The sequence below is a fragment of the Miniopterus schreibersii genome, assembly GCF_964146895.1.
Source record: "Miniopterus schreibersii genome assembly, chromosome: 6".
Classification (NCBI taxonomy): Eukaryota; Metazoa; Chordata; class Mammalia; order Chiroptera; family Miniopteridae; genus Miniopterus; species Miniopterus schreibersii.
The window spans coordinates 13,809,923-13,830,678 of NC_138107.1; the positions used below are offsets into that span (position 1 = coordinate 13,809,923).

General features: G+C 43.5%; 1 protein-coding gene across 3 annotated transcripts; it reads right to left on the reverse strand.

Annotated features, from left to right (window-relative positions):
• Positions 1 to 193: 193 nt before the first annotated feature.
• Positions 194 to 3,082, reverse strand: CRIP3 (cysteine rich protein 3). Of its 3 annotated transcripts, XM_081140040.1 has the most exons (8): positions 2,989 to 3,082; positions 2,654 to 2,748; positions 2,206 to 2,263; positions 1,979 to 2,110; positions 1,134 to 1,205; positions 915 to 1,009; positions 761 to 818; positions 195 to 586 (listed from the first exon to the last, which is right to left on the reverse strand). In XM_081140040.1, exons 1-8 carry the CDS (start codon positions 3,029 to 3,031, stop codon positions 525 to 527), a joined length of 615 nt encoding a protein of 204 aa, XP_080996166.1. In that variant the 5' UTR covers positions 3,032 to 3,082; the 3' UTR covers positions 195 to 524. The 3 variants fall into 3 exon arrangements, with proteins under 3 accessions (XP_080996167.1, XP_080996166.1, XP_080996168.1); XM_081140041.1 differs by lacking the exon at positions 1,134 to 1,205 and having other exon boundaries at positions 194 to 586; XM_081140042.1 differs by lacking the exon at positions 761 to 818.
• Between the last annotated feature and the right edge of the window lie 17,674 nt (positions 3,083 to 20,756).

The following is a 20,756-nucleotide window of genomic DNA, read 5'->3' on the forward strand; positions in this document are numbered from 1 at the left end:
GCACGCTGTTCACTGTGTGGTGCTGGGGGCTGCCCAATGCCAGGGTCAGGGGACCAGGAGAACAGAGCTCTTTGTTTCATGGCTGGCCTTGCTAACTCCCTGGCACTTTGCAGGGTAATGCACCCTCCACGCCCACACTCCCCACCCTCTAACCCACTATCTAGGCTTCATGCCCAAAGAAGAGTTGAAGGCATGGGAGCTAACATTTTATTGGAGAAGCAAGAATAAACACAAGTTTTATGAGTACCATGAAGTTATAGAATTTGCTGGGGAAAGGAACTGGGAAGGCCAAGAGGCCGCCATTCAAAATGAGGTTGATCAGTTCCTCTGAGCAGATAGGAATGGGAAAGGGAGGAGTTGGCAGAGAAAGTCTAGACTTTCTGGTCTACTATGGAGCTGAGGCCCAGGCTGCCAGAATCCCACCTTCCCCTACCTCCATGGGACTGAAGAATTCTGTAGCTCTCATTGGATGACGGAGGGGATGGTGGGGGGCCTGAGTGAGGGTGACTTCTTCTGTAAGCATCTCACTTGGATTTTATCTCCACGGGGTCATAGATGTAGCAGCCCACATCACCAATGTTCACACCTGAGGGAGAGAGCCCAATCACCCAGGGCCTTGGGACCAGGGGGTACTGGGCTGAGGGCTGGAAGGAACTGGGAAGAACCTGGGGTATATCTGACTACAGGGGAAGTTGTCCACACATCCCCACAGACCCACATGCCATACTTTAGGCCCAGTGTCTAGGGTGGGGCTGCCCACCTTTGGGGCCAAACAGGTAGCCGTAGCAGGGGATGTGGCAGTAGGGGTCACCGTCATGCTGGGACACAGAGAAAGAGAGCACTCTCAGCTTGACTCTTTTCCTATCTCCAGCCTCTCTCCTCCCAGCATAACCACCCATCCCTTCCCTGCTCACCTCAGCATGACTCCCAGGAGTCAGGGTCTTCCGGCAGCGCTGGCACCTCAGACAGGGTCGGTGCCAATTTCTGCCCAAAGACATCACCTTCTCAGCTGGTGGTGGAAAGAAGTAGTAGCCCTAGGGGCAGGGCAGGGAGACCCACCTGCCTTGCACCACCTCCCTGTCCTTTGATGCCCACCTTGCACTCCCCTCCTTACTCTTTCTCTTGTCACTTACCAAAATAGACAGGTTCCTCACAGCCGGGGCACAGTGAGGTCTCCCCAGTGAATGTCTTCGTGTGGGAAGGGCCTTTAAGGGGAAGAGGCCCTGGCTAGGGCTGAGGTGGGGGCCAGGCCTAAGTAGGGCCCTCCAGCACCAGCCTGCATATGGTATTGCCCTCTTCCAAAAGCCATGTTCATCCCAGAGCCCCCCACCCAGGTGGCCATAAGTATGCCTTCCTCAGACAGAGCTGCGTCCCCTCTGACCCTACCTCCTGTCCCATCCCTGTCTGCAGGAGGGACCACCTGCTTCCTTCTCATCCTCCCAGGGGTTCAGGTGCCCACCAGCCCAACCCTGTCCTGTCAGCAACTCAATCCTTAGGAAACCTGAGCTGATATAGGAGCTGCCCAGGGCAGGGGTGTCAGGTGTTTGGGGAGCACGGTGTCACTGCCCACTGCAGGGGACAGGAGAAAGAAACAGGGAGAGGGGAGAAGGGGAAGAATGTGAGGGATTGGCTCCATCTCAGTGACTCCTCATTTCATAAGTCATTCCTTCCTTGGCCTTGGCCTGGGAGAGGCCTGAGTTATAGGCTAGCTTTGCCTCTGACTAGCTGTGACTACACAAGGTCACTTGCCCTCTCTGACTTCAGTTTCCTCACCTGTAAAATGGGGCTGGTAATGCCATCTACCCACTTAACCTCTGAACTCAGCAGCTGACATGAGGAAACATCAAAAAAGGGGATCTTGAATAATGGAAGATTTTGCGAGGCAGAGGATTTGTGAGAGACTGCCACCTGGTCCCACCCCTGGTTCCAGACTGGGAAAGGTTGGGAGGAGGGGTAGCTGGGGCTCAGACTCACTTACTTTTCTTGCGCTGGGGGAGGCCAGTCCTGGGCCTTGGGGGACTGAAGCTGCTGGGGTTGAGGGGAGTGGTGTTGGCACGGGTGGGAATGGGGGAGTTGTAGAGGTAGGAGCCCACACCACCAATGTTCACCCCTGCAGAGAGAAGAGGGGAAGTCTGCCTTGAGTATCCAGCTCTCTGCCATAGGGAGAGTTTCTGCTGCCCTGACCCCTTCAAGGCTGGTACTTACCCCTGGGTCCGAAGAGAGTCCCATAGCATGGCTTGTGGCAATACGGCCTCCCATTGTGCTAGGCACAAGCAGAGGAAAAGGGGTTGCTCAGGGACAAGGGGGCATTTCCTGTGCCCCACAGACCTTCCCCCCAAACAGGCTGTCAGGTGTGTCTGCCAGCTGGGAGAGATCAGGGGTGGGCTGGCATGCCAGAATTGCTACTGCGGTCAGAGAAAAAGGGCAAAAGCAGGCCAGGAAGCAGTGTCGCTGCCTTCTCCTCCCCCTCAAATGGCATGGGGCTCACCAGCACAACTCGGTCCCCAAATCGTGGCTGGTATGGGACCCACCCTTTAACTGGACTTGGGAGTTGGCACTGAGATTGCCTCTGGCGAGCCTCCAGGGCAGCAATGGGGCTGGTGTCTGGGGGACAGTGACAGACGTGGGGCTGTGTGCCCCAGCCAGGTCTCACCTCTGCATGCCCTCCTGGGGACAGGACACTGTGGCAGTGCTCACATTTCAGGCAGAAGGGGTGCCAGTTCTTGCCCAGGGAGCTCACCTTTTCCGCTGTAGGAAACAAGGTGGAACAGGGCTGCCGGGCGCCCTCCTTTCCCTCCTCAACCCCGTCCCGCTTCCTGGAGACGGTGGGGAGTATCTCCAGCAGGCTAGCTCCATCCCACCAGAGCGCCAAGCCCCACAGGTAGAAAGGGGGTCTGGGATTACACCCGTGCCAGCTCCTCGTGTCCTCAGGGAACCCAGCGGCTCACACTTGCCCAGTCTTCTCCCGCTCCTCAGCCCATGCCTCACCGAAGAAAACAGGTTGCTGGCAACGTGGGCAGGTCCAACTCATGGCTCCTCTCTGGGAAGAAGCTGGTGCCGCACACAGTAGGAACCCCGCAGAGACTGTGTTCCCGCCCCCTCAGCTGGCTCCACCCATGGCTCAGCTTGGAGCCTCATTGGGCTGAATACACTGTTTACTGAAGTCCATTAGACACCAGAAATTTAGCACTACTCCACCTGGGGGACGTAGGCAACTTCGCAATTAGTTCCAAACACTAAAGCCTCTGTTGGGAGAGGTGAGAAGATCCTGAATCCAGACTGGGAGAGGAGGGAGCAGTGAAGACACCTGGAAGGGTGGCACTAGTTTCTGGGTTGGTACCGAGAGAGAAAATGCCCAGAGTGTAGACACCATGAAAACACTATTATTTCAAACCCAAAGCAAGGGGTTAGGCATTATTTGAAATGGTTTAATTACACTTTGACAGTCTTGCAGGTGCTTAGGAGCAACGGACGCTGGAGCGCATCTCTGCTATTTACTTTTTGGCTTCAGGCAAATTACTTAACCTTCCTCTGCTTCAGTTCTGTATAAAGCTATGATGATGTCTCTACCTCATACGATTGTTGTGATAATTAGATAAGTTAACACATGCAAAGTGCCCCAAAAGTCCTGGCATATAATGAACTCAAGACTCTTAGTGTGGAAGCTTCAAAGCGTGGTCTGCAAACAATGGTTTGCCTGTAAAATTATAATGCTTATTAAATTTAAATGTATAATTTAGACACCAATTACATATTCCTAATTTAGTTTGTTTTAAAATGTTTTAACATTTATTAAAAGTAGCTCAGCAATGCTTCAAAGGACACTTCAAAAATTGAAATTCACAGAATGGGAGAAAAATATTTGCAAACATGTATCTGATATGGGTCTAGTAACCTGAATAGATAAAGGACTGTTACAACTCAATAATAAAAACACAACCCAATTAAAAAATGAGCAAAGAATATGAATAGACAGTTTTTTCCAAAGAAGATATACAAATGGCCAACAAACAGATGAAAAGATGCTCAACATCATTAGTCATTAGGGAAGTGAAAATCAGAACCACAATGAGATACCATTTTACACCTATTAGAATGGCTATAATAAAAAAGTGAATAATAACAAGTGTTAGTGAGGATGTGGCAAAACTGGATTCCTCGTACATTGTTGATGGGAATGTTATTTTACATTTTGTACAACCTTTTGAAAAGAGTAACAATTCTTCAAAAGGTTAAATGCACAGTTACTACATGACCCAGCAATTGCACTCCTAGGTATATACTCAAAAGAAAGTATTTGTCCACATAAGAACTTATACATGAATGTTCACAGTACTTCTATTCACAATAGCTAAAAGGTGGAAACAGCCCAACTAATAAACAAAATGTAGTATAACCATAATAGAATATTATTCAGCTATAAAAAGGAATGAAGCATTGATGGCATGCTATAACATGAACCATAAAAACATTGTTTAGCCAAAGAAGCCATATACATACCACATATTTTATGATTCCATTGATATGAAATGTCTAGAATAGGAAAATCCATAGAGACAGAGATTAGTGGTTGCTCAGGGTTTGGAGGAGGGGCAACTGGGAGTATTTAATGGGTATGAAGTCTCTTTGTGGGGAGATGAAAATGACCTGGAATTAGATAGTGGTGATAGTTGCACAACCTCATGAATATACTAAAAATCAATGAACTGTACACCTCAAAAGGGTGAACTTTATGGTATGTGAATGTCTCAATGTCTTAGTATAATATAATATCTCAATAATGGTGATGATGATAACAATAATAATGCCTGCAGTGAGCTACTTAAAAAAAAAAATTTTGTAGGGAGAGGAGAGGGAGCGGATTACTTTGTGCCCCAGCAGAGCAGAAAACCCCTGGAGGAAATATCATGGTGAAATGAAGATTTTTCTGGAGTAAGTTCCTGGGTTTTTGTTTGTTTATTTGAAATATGTTTTTATTGATTTTAGAGAGAGAAGAAGGGAGAGGGAGAGAGAGATAAACATCAATGTGATTGCCTCATGAGCACCCCAACCTAGGAATCAAACCCGCAACCTGGGTATGTGCTTTGATCGGGGATCAAACCGGGGACTTTTGGGTGCACAGGACAATGCTCAACCAACTGAGCCACACTGGCCAAGGCTAAGTTACTCTGTTTTGTGAAGTTAGTTCAGAAGGGCTGAAGGGTGTGTGTGTGATAAACTCATCATTGGGCTACTGTGCCCTGATGGATGAAAGGAGTCTTATTTGTGTCTGAAATCCAACACCCTCTCTGAACTTCAGTCTTCTCAACTGGGCCACAGGGATGGGACTGGTGTCTACGAACTGCCACTTAACATTCCTGTTTCCCTCACTTGTTTTCATCAGTCCGTTTTGCTCATAACTACACTTGTTTTACCCTCCTCAATGATTTATAAACATGGAAGGCTTGCACCTGTGAGAGAAACTTTTCTATACTTTCTCATTATTTGTTTCTTGTTTTGGGGAATATTTCAAGGTCCTTAGATTTATAACTGTTTCTTTGAGGGCTTAACAAACTTGAAAAATATTCCAGTTTTGGTCTTCACTGGTATTTTACTCTCTTGTTTCTGCCTCTCTCATTTGTTTCTTTTTGAAGAAGGCAGCTCAAGGTTCACTGCCTTTGCTCTCTATGGCACTAATGGAGAAGGTCCCACTTCAGGAGGTTGGGAGGACGTGTATTTATTCTTAAATATGCTGCCTCCTTTAGGAAGGACTAGCTTCATCTGCCCAAGGATTCATCCTCAGCATTTCCAGGGCACATCATATAATCCTTTTCTAAGACTCTAGCTCTTTCTGCTTTGGATCACATTGTATGTGTGCCTCAGCCTTCTAGACAGGTTGTCTTTACCCTAGCATACAGCACAGGGCCCTGCTAGAAGAAACAGGCTTCAAAGTGTGAGTACCATGCTGCTTTTACACAACTTAACAATGTCAGTGGGGCAAGTGCTTTACTGCTCCCCATCTTGACAAACATAGTATGCCTCCATCTCTTCTATTTCACTGCTTAGGGAAGACTAGTTGAGGTTCTTCTTTTCCAAATATTTGCCATCTATTTGCAGATATAGCAAATCACAGTATTCCACTCTTCTTCCTTCTCTGATGTCCATTACTCTGACTCTAAAAGAGGCTTTGTGGACTGGCCAGGGAAGGGGGCATTGCCAGGTGGGCACTGAGGAGAGGCAGTGGGGGAGGAAAAAAATAATAAAAGAGGCTTTGTAAAGAATGCTTATGGGGCGCTCTCCCTCCCTGCGCCCATGCCTTTCTTCCCTCTTAGGCATGCATCTCCTAAACAATAAGGGTCCCCATGAGACTTGCAACCAGGGGAGCAATGGGCAGTGACAGCTTATCCTAGGCTAACCTCCTGAACCTGTCTCCCAGGCCCCTTTTCTCTGACCTTCCAGTGAGCAGCCCCACCTAGGCTCTCTCCTATTGCTTCTTCTATCCGAAGCCCTTCCTTGTTTCAATGTCCCCAGCTTTAATAAACACACTTTCAAAAAAAAAAAAAAAGGATGCTAGTAGGGAAAATAAACATTTCTAGTAGGAATGTATTTGCAGTTACTGACAGTGGCTGTTTTGAATACTTTGTGACTAAAACCTCTAAAATGATATTATAACAAAACCCACGAATGGATTAGTCCAGTTGAGTGTAGGTACAGTGGTTCCCCTTATCTGCAGGGCATACATTCCAAGACCCCCAGTGCATACCTGAAACCATGGATAGTATAGAACCCTGTACATACTGTGTTTTTTCCTGTACTACCTATGATAAAGTATAATTTATAAATTAGACACAGTAAGGTATTAACAATAACTAATAATAGAACAATTATAATAGAAGCAAAGTAACAATTACTTGAATGCAAGCATTGTGATACAGCAGCAGTCAATCTGATAACCAAGATGGCTACAAAATGACTAATAGACAGGTTTCATATGCAGCATGGATATACTGGATAAAGGGATGACTCACATGCTAGGTGGGATGAAGCAGGACTACGTGAGATTTCATTACGCTACTCAGAAGAGTTCACAATTTAAAACTTAAGAATTATTTCTGTAATTTTCCATTTAGTATTTCAGACTGCCACAGTTGACTGCAGGTAACTGAAACTGCAGAATGTGAAACTGCAGATAAGGGGGGGCTACTGTATATTACCTACTGAACTGTCAGGGTGCAGTTTGTGTAATCCTTTATAAGGAGGCAGGCTCCTCTTTCATATAGATGACTGTTTCTTTGGTGTCCTCCACCCCGCTTTTCCTCCACAGACCTCTGTCACAGTATCTGTAAATGCTGTATTATATTTATTTACTTGTCTGACTTTCTTCAATTGACAGGACTGACTGACTAATCTGTGTATATATAGCCTAAGTATAGTGTGGGTGCTTAGTAAATGATCCTTTTGTTATTATTATTAAAATCTACCACTAACTTTTTACTTCATGTTTTTAGGTAGATGTATGTTTTTAGGATTGTTGTGTTTTCTTGATGAACTGATCCCTTTATTGTTGTTAGGCAAGAAAAAAGCTTTTCAACTCTCGGTGAGTAGTGGATATAATTACTTCAAACACCTGGAGGGATATCATATGGAAGAGGCATTAGGGACACTACCAAGACCCCTGGCTAGAGGGGCCTCAGTAGAAAAATACAGGAAAGCACATTTGGATTCAGTCTAAAAAAAGAACTTTCTAATAGAGCCCAAACATGGAGTGGCTGCTTCAGATGGCAGTGAGCTTCCTGTCTCTTGATGTTTTAAGTAATGTTGGATAACAAACGAACTGATTGTCAGTGTTGCAGAAGGGATGCAAGACAGACGGACCTTTAAGGTTTTGTCACAATTTGAGGACGTACGGTTTTGTAATTCCATTCCCAAAGAGGAGTTTGAAATTTGTATTAGCATGAAAGCATTGCTAAAATAGTGACAGCTACCACCTATGGAGTGCCAGTCATATGTACTGTACTTATTTCTGCCCCTACAACCACCTGATGAGGCAATTAAATGTTACATTACCAATTGTACGGTAAAGGAAGTAGCTTGGAGAAATTAAGAAATTCATTCAATATCATATAGACTCAAGCATTCTGATTCTAGAACTCATACTCTTTCTGTTCTATGCTCCCAAGCATGGTTTCTGCTAAGCTGTCCGTGTGTTTCAGTCTGGAAGCATGTCTATACCTGAAGAGGGCCTATTCTGGTAAATGTCATTAAATCTTTCCCATGGCTTCTTAGTGTCCTCAAGATAAAATTTTTAACTTGACTCCAGGACTCTCCACCTTTTCAGTCTTCTAGTAATTTCTCCTGGGGCATCAACCCCTCCAACCATACTAAGTGAGCTGCCAAAGCTCTCTCCTACCTCAGGGCCTTTGCAAATACCATCTCTTTCCCAGAACTTGCCTCCCCAATATCTTCACCTCACCAATTCCTCTATAACCTCAGGTTCTTCTCACCTACCCAATAACAGGCTATTGGCCCCAGGCACTCTCATTTAGCATCTTGTGCTGAAGCATAGAGGGAGTACAACCTGACAGGTGTGTTTTCCCTGAGAGCTGAACCAAATGTGGAAAAAAAGGCAAACAGAGACCCATGATAAAAGGCTAGGTTTGTAGCTTAGTGGGAGAGGAAAATAGGTCTGCCAACTTCCTGCTCTCCCCCCCAATCTAGGCTTTGTCTACCCCATTAGTCTATGTGCTCCAGGAGGGCAGGGACTAGGACTGCTTTGCCAACCACTGTGTATGCTTCCAGTACCTTGTTCAATCTCTGGAACATAGTATTCAATAAATATTTGTTGGTGAATGAATGTTAAATGTTACACACAAGTCTCACTCAAGTGTCAGTAGATGAGCGCTAATGGGATAGATGTGGGATTAGGAGGGGAAGGGTAGGGGTTGAGAGTTTTGTTACAACAAAAGCCCCGGAACAAGGGAAACTCAGCTGCTTAGGAGTAAGGACTCAGGAGTTTGTTTCTTAATATATATAAGGACCTGCGTATATGACACAAAATGGAATATGATTTAAACTGATTATAAATAGTAGGTAACTAATAAAGTAAAAAGACAACTGAAAATTTTCTTTGGCAGGAAACCAGCCCCACTAACTACAGTAATTCACAAGAACTTACTAATTAAGCTTAATTAACAGGTAGCACAATTATGTCTATCATTAAATATCTGGCAAATGAGAGAATGTGGGAAAGTGTCATGTAAACTGTAAAGCACCTTACAAATATGGCTGCTAATTATGTCAGGTTAGCGTTGCAGTGAGTTTTGATGACAACTATAAATTCTGCTCATTTTATATCTTTGTAGACTTGTTCAAGTACATGGCTATATGCTTGTGACTTTTAAGGCATTATCAAAATCTTTGTTCCTACATGACTTTTTTAAAGGTTTCACTCAGCTCTGGTATGTTAATAAAAAATCAGCCTTACCTCTTTATTGTGCTTCTTAACCTTTATTACCCATAACCCTTTTTCTTTCTTATTCCATCTTCTGAATATACCCTCCAACTAGAAAGCTTTACTTCCTGTAGTTTAAATTACTTTAAAAAATGAAAATAGAAACATAGCCCCACTGGGCGTGGCTCATCGGTTGAGCCTCAACCTAGGATCCAGGCGATCGGGGTTCGATTCCCGGTCACATGCCCAGGTTGCAAGCTCCATCCCCAGTTGGGGGTGTGCAGGAGGCAGCCTATCAGTGACTCTTTCATCATTGATGTTTTTCTCTCTCTCTCCCTCTCCTTTCCTCTCTCTGAAATCAATAAAGATATATTAAAAAACACACACCATAATACAAAACAAAAACAGACTGAATTGCTTTCTTAAATATATACTAATCCTCCCACTTACAGAGAATTACTGCTGTGCAATCACATTATTTATGGTTTTTGTAAGAGTCTGATTTTTGCCTTTTTTCCCAGCATCTACTTGCCATCACATGAACCTGTTGAAAGTACTCTGTATATAGCTACTTGTGGTTAGCTGCTTGGAGCTACTGAGTGGGCTACATTTTGTGATTCAGTGGCATCAGCTGAACTAATTCAGAATTAAGACTGCAGGGAAGGATCTCCTGACCCTCCACCATGGCTGCCCATGAAGAAATCAACACCAGCTTTAAAAAAGTGTTTTCTAGTTTGCCGGGCATGGCTCAGCGGTTGAGCATCGACCCATGATGTGGAAGATCGAGGTTCGGTTCCCAGTCAGGGCGTATGCCCGGGCTGTGGGCTTGATCCCCTGTGGGGGGCATACAGGAGGCAGCCAATCAATGGCCCTCTCATCATTGATGTTTCTCTCTCTCTCTCCCCTCCCCCTCTCACTTCCTCTTTCTGAAAACCAGACATATTTAAAGAAAAAACAGAATGTGTTTTTCATGCAAACGTGTATTTGGTTTCTCAATTACACTTGGAAATGCATATTTCATCTAAAAGTATATAAAAATAACTATCCATAAATAATTTGAAGCATGAAAAATGTATCTATATGCTGGAAACTGAGAAGAAAAAAAGAGAAGTGAGATTTGGTAGTCAGCTTGCTTATAAAGGGTGATGATGCTCCTTGGTGTGAACTACCAGCAATTTCTTCATCTTCTAAGGTATAGGGGGTAAATTTTTTTATTATAATATGCAAGAATAGTTCTTACCACCATCACCACCACCAATACCCACACTCCCAAAAAAGAATAGTCCTTCCAGGTCATGAGACTATGTTAATGGAACTAAAATAGTTTAATCTGATGAATTAAGAAAAGTGCAAATGCTTACCTTTATATAGTTTTTTAGTTCCTTCATGAAGGTAAAGTTCACATAATCAGGAGTCAATTTCCAACCTCTTGCCAACTTCAAAATGACTGGACTTTTTCTCTTCTTCTGAGCTTTTGGAACAGGCAGAGCTATAAGATCTTTATTTCTAATCTCTTACAAGTCCCCCACCCAACCAGTACCAAAAAAAGGATAGTAATTACCAGTATCTTAGTGGGGACAAGAACTTGAGCACCTATCTCTTGATAAGAAGCCACAAAGAGAATGGGTACAAAGAAGGCACTGAATCTTTGCAGCTCTATAGGGGACATTTTATTTTCTACTTAGAAGCATTTCCTTCAGAGAACCTCATCTCCTCCCATTCCACATTAATTCAATTTAGTCTAGATTGTTCAGTAGGGTAAACTCTGCCTTCCCATGGTGAGTTTATGACTAGGGCCTGGTCTGAGTACTTCATCAACCTAGCCACAGTAATTGTTCAGGGTGAGAAATGTGGCCCAAGTCACACTAATCAATATCCTCCCTGAGACTTTTTGGTGTTATATGGAAAGATACACTCTAATTTCTAGAGAGAAGCCTATAAGGACCATCCATGGTAGCTTGAGATTGCAGGACTGTCTTGCCCCTGAGTGGAGAGAAAATGAGGCCAAGCAGAGCTGAGGGAAAGAAGAAAGAATCCTGATGACATCTCTAACCTCCTAGATCTAACTCTACCTCAGTTTCTCAGTTACCAAGGCATAAATTAACCTCTATCCATTTTTTTCCTTAAGCTTGTTTAAGTTAGAGTTCTGTTACAACCAAAAAACATGTACCTTTCTACAAGGTAGAAGTGTTCCTTCTTATATTTTAGAATTACATCATGTTGTGTGAAGTTCTGACACTGTAGATAGCTCTGTTCTCAAAAAGTTGTGGCTGAGAATATTGCCCTGTCTGGTAGTTCCCTGAGGGATGTGTGCGGAAGCTGATCTTTGTTTTGCCCCCCTCAAGCTGGAGCAACTTTCCAAGTAGCATCTGTTGAAAGCATTTAAAGACCATTCTATCTGTGGCTGCCTAGAGCAAGGGACAGTGAATGGGGGAAAAGGCAGATGGATCTAAAAGCCTGGAAAGGAGAAGACTGAGGAGGAAGATACATGAAGAAATAAGGACTTAAAAGGGCTACCAGTGTATGGGGAAATCTGGCAAGCAAAATGCATGCCCAAGGACTAATGCATGTTCTACGCCTGCACATTTGGCTGAGTTTTGAGATCTATGCAACCAGGAGGTAAAGGCTAAGGCAGCATTTTAGTCAAACTGGCTTAGCATTGAAGTAGTGTTCCAACTCAGAGCCAATCTGCAAAAATGAGGAGAGGTTTTTTGTTTTCCCCCCCATTGTTTTGTTTTTCACTCTAAACATTTAAGGAATGTTTGAATTATTTCATCATTCAAAATATATGTGAACTCTGGAGGCGAGAAACAAGATGGCAGCGTAGGTAACAGCTGCACCCGCCGCCTCCCACAACCACATCAAAATTACAACTAAAATACAGAACCACTATCACTCAGAGCCTCCTGAAATCTGGCTGCACAGAAGCCCTACAACCAGGGAACTGAAGGAGCATCGAGAGCGGTAGGAAAGGCGGAGACGCGGGTGGATTGGGGCTAAATAGCAGAAACGTGGCCGCAGGCCCACACCCAGTGCCTCGGTTGAAACCCGGGAGGGACATCTCGGCGTTGGGGGTTTCCTGGAGGAGTGAGAGGTTCTAGCTCCACAGCAGGCCCCAGCCCAGGGCTCCAGGGGTGGGAAGAGAAATCCCTACAACTCTGGGCTGTGAAACCAGTGGGGACTGTCTCTGAGGGTTGAGGAGGCTGCGGGAGCCCCAGCAGCTCCTCTTAAAGGGCCCAGCACGGACTCACTCAGACTGCACTGTCTGAGCCCCAGCGCTGGGCAGCAGCCTGAAAGAAACCTGGGACACTTGGGGAGGAACTAACCTGCCTGAAATCCGGGCGAGAGGTGGAGGGGCAGCTCTCTCCCAGACAGAAGAGCTGGCAGAGGCCACTGCTCCTTTAGAGAATCCTCCCGGCACACAGGTGGCAGGCAGGCGCCATATTTGAGTCACCAGCACCTGACTCACACCTTGGCCCCGCCCCTCCCTACCTGCAGGCTCATCCAGGCCATTTCCAGTGGCTTTTCTGTGCAAGTGGCCTCTCAAGCCTCATGCTTAGGACTTTCCTAAAATCTCTCAAACAAGCAGCAGCGTGCCCCATACGGCTTGATAAGTGGCCCCAGGCCTGGCACTAGTGGCAGCCTGCATTGGTTCATAGCTTGGCCTCTCCTGGACACCTCCAAGCCCAGCACAAGTAGCAGCCATCTACGGATTGCTGTGTAGCTCAGGCTGGGTGGCCCTGGGCAAGGCACTGGCACAGGCTGACTTTGCACCTCCCAGGAAGCCTCAGAGACAGTGCACCTGGTTGTCAGACTTGACCACGCTGGATTACAACCCTGCCACATCCACAAGTGACACATTCAAGGGGCGCACTTGGTGAACATCAAAACTCCACTGAAGTAAATCCTGCTCCATAGGGGTGTCTCCAGCACAGCAGCTCTCTGGCTGTAGTTGCAGCTGGTCCTCACAGCTGATTGGTCTGGGAATCAGTTCCTCCCAGTGACGCCAACAACAACCAAGGCTCAACTACAACAGGACAGTGCACACAGCCCACTCAGGGGAGCACCTAGAAGGCCCAGCTCAGGTGACTGGGGAGGCTGAGCCACTGACCCTACAGACACCTACTACACAAAGCCACTGTACAAATTCCAGGAGACATAGCAGCTCTGCCTAATACATAGAAACAAACACCAGGAAGCAGCCAAAATGTGGAGGCAAAGAAACATGTCACAAAGGAAAGAATAGAAGAAATCTCTGGAAAAGGAACTAAATGAAATAGATCCAAGCAAGCTAACAGATACAGAGTTCAGAATAATGGTTATAAGGATGCTCAAGGATATTAGTAAGAGTATGACAAAAATAATTGAGAAAATCGATGACATAATAAAGGACCAATTTGAAATGAAGGCTACACAAACTGAAATGAAGAATAATTTACAGGGAATCAACAGTAGAGTAGAGGACCTGAGAATCAAATCAGCAATTTGGAACACAAGGAAACAAAAAACACCCAACCAGAACAGCAAAAAGAAAAAAGAATCCAGAAATATGAAGATAGTATAAGGAGCCTCTGGGACAACTTCAAGAGGCCCAACATTTGTGTTATTGGGGTACCAGAAGGAGAGAAAAGAGAGCAAGAAATTGAAAACCTATTTGAAAAAATAATTACAGAAAACTTCCCCTACCTGGGGAAAGAAATAGACTTACAGGTCCAGGAAGCACAGATGGTCCCAAACAAGAGGAACCCAAAGAGGCTCACAGCAAGACACATCATAATTAAAATGCCAAAGGTTAAAGACAAAGAGAGAATCTTAAAAGCAGCGAGAGAAAAGCAGTTAATTATATACAAGGGAGCACCCATATGACTGTCAGAAACTTTGCAGGCCAGAAGGGAGTGGCAAGAAATATTCAAAGTGATGAAAAACATGGAACTACAACCAAGATTACTCTACCCAGCAAAGCTATCATTTAGAATTGAAGGTCAAATAAAGAGCTTCACAGATAAGAAAAAGCTAAAGGAGTTCATCACCACCAGACCAGCACTACAGGAAAAGTTGAAGGGTCTTCTTTAAGAAGAAGCTAATGAACAAAAGAATCTGATAAACTAAATAGATCTAGAGACATTGACGCATGTAACAGACAATCATATTTCAGAGGGAAGAGGGAAGGGGGGGTGGAGGGTGGGAAGAGATTAACCAAAGAAGTTATATGCATATATGTATAACCCATGGACACAGACAATGATGGGGTGAAGGCCTGGGGAGGGAGTGGGAGCGAGGTGGAGGGGGTCAATTGGGGGGGAAAAATGGTACACCTGTAATACTTTCAACAATAAAGATAAATGAAATATATATATAATGAACTCTAGCATATCAAATAAAAGAAGCCAAAAGGGAAAAGCATTCTAACAAATGTTTCCTTTCCCCCTGCCCATTCCCCAGATTAGCACACTTTAGAGGTAGACTTTAGATACCACTGGAGAATGGAGGTCCAAGCAGCAAACTAGGGTCCGGTTAGTAGGTGAGTTACAGTTAGGAATGAAAACTGTGTCCAATACCCTTGATTGCCCATGAGCAGAGGAATGTGGTAGCTGATGAGAAACAGATCTTGGGCTGTAGAAAGGGAGAGAAAGTGGTGGTGACAAAGTGTTGGCAGCCCTGGCACCAGGCTCCTTTCCATTGCTTCACCTACAGGGTCATGCTTTAGGAATGAGTAGTCCTTAACTGTTGTTAAGTTCAGCAGCAAGAGCCCCTGAGATACTTCTTACCCCTTACTTCTTATTCTATTGATGGCTTTGGTTGTACATTTTAAAACATTTATAATGTTTTGAGTATTCCCCAAAATTACCCAAACCATAGATTTATTTGGGCAAAAACTAGACTTCCAAGACACTGAAAGTACCTTGATTTACATATCAGGAACAAAACTAGGCTAATATTTTTAAGGGTAAATCTGCAGTGGGGGAAGCTCAGATTTAAATGAATCAAGAGCTTAAAGGACTTAAAGCTCAGCTAAATTTTATTTGGTTCTCATTCTCACTGTGTTCCTGAGCCTACAGTCCCAAAGTACAAAAGAAGCACCCATTGGCAATTTAGATGGAGAGTAATGTGTTTCCTTGGTATTTTGAAACGATGCTTGCCTGTGTGTACCTGATGTTCCAATATATGCAGGAGAGATAGTAAGACTGAATAGAAAGTGGTTAACAGCTGTCCTGAAGTCTGAAATCCAGAATTGTTCAAATACCCCCTTTGTAATCATCTCCCTTTTTTTGAGCCCTCTTTGTCTACTTATAGCCTCCCCTCTAAGGACATACCTATTTTTTTTTTACCTTGATTCTTGTATGAACCAGTAAGGAAGGCTGAAATCAAAATATGAGATGTTCTCCTTGCTGGGAACATTTGGACCCAGGACCCAGGAGGCATGAGAAGATATGAACTCCACACCTTTAACGTACTATGGCACACAATGAGTGATGGAAGTTAGGAGATAATTTGAGATGAGGAGCAGCAAGTTTAAAATATATCCCTTCTACGCCTATCTTCATCTTGTTCCTCCTCTACTGGTACAAAGATACAGACATATGTACATATTTGCTTACCCAACTCACCACTTACTGGCAGCTAAAGTGACAGGGCCTCTCTACAACTCATTCCTGCCCCAGGAACCATACCCACCTTCTGGAAGTCAGACCCTAGAGTTGACTGTCTACTGGCCTCAAGGGCACTCATCATTTCCGTGGTATCTGTGGCTTCCATCCCTGCCTCCTTGGGGCAGAGATGTATTCTGTAGTTCTTTCTTCTGGAAATCTGAAGACTTCTACAGTTGCTCCTGAAAAGAAAGGAGGATAGGTAGGTGAGAGTCAGTAAATATCATCATGATTTATTCTTATGTAGGTAGGCTATAGGAGAGCAGGACAGAACTTTAGCATGGGCAAAGTATCAGAGATAAAAGAAAAATAATACCTTAACATGGTTGATTTTATTTCTTTGCTTTCTTTCTCTACATCCTCTCCCATTATTTAACTCTGACTCCATTTTTACCCTGCTCATTCACTTCCGTTAAGCATGCTCATTTCCCTTCCTTATTTTCTACAAAACTTGTTTCTTTCCTGATCCTCAACAAGTAGAAGGAAAAGCCAGTAATGCTTTCAATCAATACATCTAGATATGAGTTATCGTGTCTTTATGCTTTCAACACAGACTTTGTGATTTATTTTGTATACCTTCATTAAAGTAAGCTTTGTGAAGACACAAATCTTGATATATGTAATTTAATGTCCAAGAGCTTATACAGTATGAAGGGAAATGCATAACCAGTTCAACAGAGGCAGGGGCAAGAGCAAGGGAACAGAAGAGAGGAAGTAGAAAAGAATGGTTTCCTTCAAGAATGGAGATTCTTAAAGAATGTATGTTGCCCAGCCTTGATGGGAGTAGAGGAATTTAGGAAGCCTTGAGGGAAAAGCAGCAAGACCTGTTGGTAATGATGGAAAACTGACGAGATGAGTGAAGACAAGAATGCACTGAGTGGCAGAGACAACTTTTTAAAAAACCCACATTTTTAATACATAAAAATACATAGAAGGAAAAAGAAAAACCTGATCTATAATTCCACAGCACCAGATAACACTTACTGACATAAATATTATACATTTTTATGTGTGTACATATTTTGTGTATAAAATAGTTGTATTTTATATAAAATCCATTTTCATGGTCAAAATGTTTGAAACAAAAGAGATACAAAATAAAAAGTGAAAGCCTCTTCCTTTTTCCAAAGGAAACCCTTTTTGGTTAATGTCTTTGTTTCCTTCTAGAAACAAAATTGGCAGCTTGATGTAGTTTTATTGAGGTGACAAGATGGTGTTGGGCCATGAAGGATTGAATTACTGGTTCAGTCAAATCAGAGGGATCTGGGGTTTGACCAACTGATTTCACCATGCCTATGAAATCTGGTTGGAAGTAGAAAGGGAGCCATCTGAAAATCAGAGTCCCCAAAGCCTTTTATTGCTAACTCTAAGGCTGCTTTACCCCCATTTCCCATCCTCAGTTTTTCTTCTAAGGAGTTCCAGGGCCAATGTGTCCCCCTTCTGGCCTGGCACCACTATTCCTGAATGCTATTGAAATGAAGGGGCCAATGGCAGCCTTGATATGCACTCACTGTAATAGACAGTGCTTTGTATTCAAAGATCTAAAACAGAAGCAAGAGAACAGACAGTTGGCTTCTGGAGTGCTAAGCACCCAACAAATACAATCAGCAATTTATAGCTTTTACCCATTTATAAATTGCTAAGTATTAACAATCAGTTAATAAAGGATAGTTACTATTACCACATTGATTTTTTTAAATCCTCACCTAAGGATTTTTTTTTTCTTGTTGATTCTAGAGGGAGGGAGGGAGGGAGGGAGGGAGGGAGGGAGGGAGAAAGAAACATAGATATGGGAGAGAAACATCGCACATGCCCCAACAGGGGATCAGGCCCGAGACCCTTTGGTGCACGGGATGACTCTCTAACCACTGAGCAACACCAGCCAGGCCAGGGCCTCACACTGACTCTTTTAATGAATTTTCATTGAGCACTCTTTTGTGCCAGGAAACTATGTACTGTAAACACAAAGATGAAAAAACAGTAAGCAATGACAGACTATCGTGCTTTGGAGAGTTTATAATCTAGTTGGGGGGAAGGGAGGCATATATTAATCAAGGAAACACATAAATGTAAAATTACAACCACATTAAGTGCTATAATGAAAACATACATGGCCCTTTGAAAATGTGTAAGTGTTGAGGACAAATCAGGATGGTTATTTATTTACTTTATTGATTTTAGAGAGAGAGAAGGTTGGGGGAAAGAGAAAAATACCAATTTGTTGCTCCAACTATCTATGCACCCACTGGTTGATTCTTGCACGTGCCCTTACTGGGGACTGAACCTGCAACCTTGTCGAGTCAGGATGATGCCCTAAGTGAACTACCTGGCCAGGGCGGTGATTTTTTTTAAGGACAGATGCTTTTCATTTAAGCTCAATTGCTTGGCTTATCAATGAATATTGTTATTGTATACATAACTTTTAAAGTTATATAAACATTATTGCAAAATTAAAATAAAATACAGAATAAATGTGCTCACAACCCCGATTTTCATTTGTCCGTTTTCTCAAAAAATTGTTAATAAATGAAAATCTTATTAGATTTTCATCATTGTCTTGGTAGGTAAGCTTTGTTGAGGAGAGAACCAAGTTTTAGGGATATTTTAAAAACCCCACCTCACTTCCTTTATATGCCATTTCCTCTCTGAACTCACCTCTACCCTTTAAAAAATAATACCCTTAACGTCCCCATTGGATGTCTGTATACTATATGTCCAACCCCAAATATACATATACCTCTCCCCATTCTTCCTCAGTCCCTAAACCTGGCAGTCTAGTAAACGGGCATATGTTCTGTTGTGCTTTGCTACCAAAACATTACTTTTTTGATTTTTTAACGAGATGTAATGGCATGGGGTAAAGTGAGAATACTCAATAGAGAGGTTATTAAGAATATTTTGCGTCCTGAAGCTAGCTGTGAATAGAAGAAAGATGGCTTATAAAGCAAGAGGTCTCCATTCAGAAAGCCAAGGGAAATTTTTAGGGTTGTTTTTTTTTTAATACAACTTAGGTAAAATTAGATGTTTGTCCAAATTTAAACCTAACTGCTCATCAATTGTGCTCACAGTTGAGAGGATTCAATAAAAACTGCTTCTGATGTTTACAGAAATTTGAAACACAGTTATATACCATAAGCCACACATAAAGATTAGCTTGTGCCTTTGTCCCCTAAGGTAAACGTTTATTCAGTACCATGATAGTACTGAACTTCTAGGATATAGCAACTGGGTTAGAGTTCTGCCCTTTCTTTCACATGGCTTCTCTGGATGGGCTCCAAAGCTAGATCCCACTAATTAGAGGAAGCAAGCAATACTTCCTGCCCAGATCACAGGATCCTAAAAGTTCTCCCTCTGCTGGTTTCAAGGCAGATATGGAGAATGCTGTTGGTTTAGCTGTTACAAGGAACATTATTCTAGAAAACCCTTGAGAATGGTAGATGCCTTTGGTATAAAGCTCTAAATTATCAAGAGAGTACAAGAAAAGTTGGTCAAAGTACTCCAGCCCCAGCTACTTGAATTAGTTCTGCCCTTCCTAAATTTTGCCTCTTCCCTTCCCTTCTCAAGTAGTTCCCTCCTAACCTGGAAAAAGATTCTGACTCCCTCGGAGATGAAGTGAAGTTAGGAGTATGATCTGGATAGAATTAACCCCACCCCACTCTTTTCCTAAACTTGCCCACCTCTCCCCAAAGAGTGGTTAAACTTACTAAGTGAACAGTCCTGAAAATCAGTTACAACTGGCATTTTAAACTCTTATTTTCTCTGAATTCTCTAAAATGGGGAGATTTCTGGAAAAACAAATATATCTCCTAGGTTTATGTTTTTGTAAAGGGCACCTTCTGAATCAGTCTGGTTTCCAGGCCAGAAAAGCGCACTGAACTCAGGCTTCAGCCTAAAGAAGCAGCCCTAAACAACTACTCACGAAGGCCTGACCCTGTACACGTGGAGATAATAATCTTCATTTTAAGAAGGGGGGGAGACTCCTGTGGCATTGTGAGGTGAAGAAACGTCCCAAATCACAGCAAGGCAAATGGCTTAGGAACATTCAAGGACCTAACTCTCCCAAATCTGTGCTCTTTCCACATGATGAAGAGAGGCCAGGACAACTTCTAAATAAAACATTAGTCAAGGCTCTAGAAAAAGTATATAGCCTCCCCAAACTCCAAGTGGGGATTCTGCAGCTCTGCACACAAGGAAACAGGGACAAATAGAATTCTTAAGAAAAAAGACTGGAAACTTTGCATTATTTTTGAGAGTTGGGGGCCCCTCCTGGGGCAGAGCTAGACTCTGAAGTCTCTGTTGAGACAGTTTATAGATTGCTGACAATAGATGTCAGGAGGAAACTGGAACAGAGGTTAGAACACCTGAGGACCAAGCTCCCCGATTCCCAAGAGCACTCTTAGCAAGAACATGAGTGTTCTTGGGGAAGCTCAGTTCCCAGAGGAGCACAGGAGAATCAATACAAGGACACATAAAAAGCTTCACAACAGGAAGATGTCAAAACTAGACCATTGTCCTCTATTTACTGCCCATCTAGGCAGCACTGGGGCACAGACTATAATCTAATAATTTGACATAATCAAAGTAACCCCCCCAAAATGGTTGGAGGGGGTATAGAGAATAGGGCACTGGGGGTTCACTGCTTTAGTTTTTCTGTGGAGGTCAAATGTGTGTGGTTCCAA

Coding starts and splice junctions, on each gene's coding strand:
- CRIP3 (XM_081140040.1), bottom strand. CDS start 3,031: ATGAGTTGGACCTGCCCACGTTGCCAGCAACCTGTTTTCTTCG. Junction 2,111..2,205: donor GACTCTCTTCGGACCCAGGG/GTAAGTACCAGC, acceptor TTCTCTCTGCAG/GGGTGAACATTGGTGGTGTG. Junction 819..914: donor CTCCTGGGAGTCATGCTGAG/GTGAGCAGGGAA, acceptor TCTGTGTCCCAG/CATGACGGTGACCCCTACTG.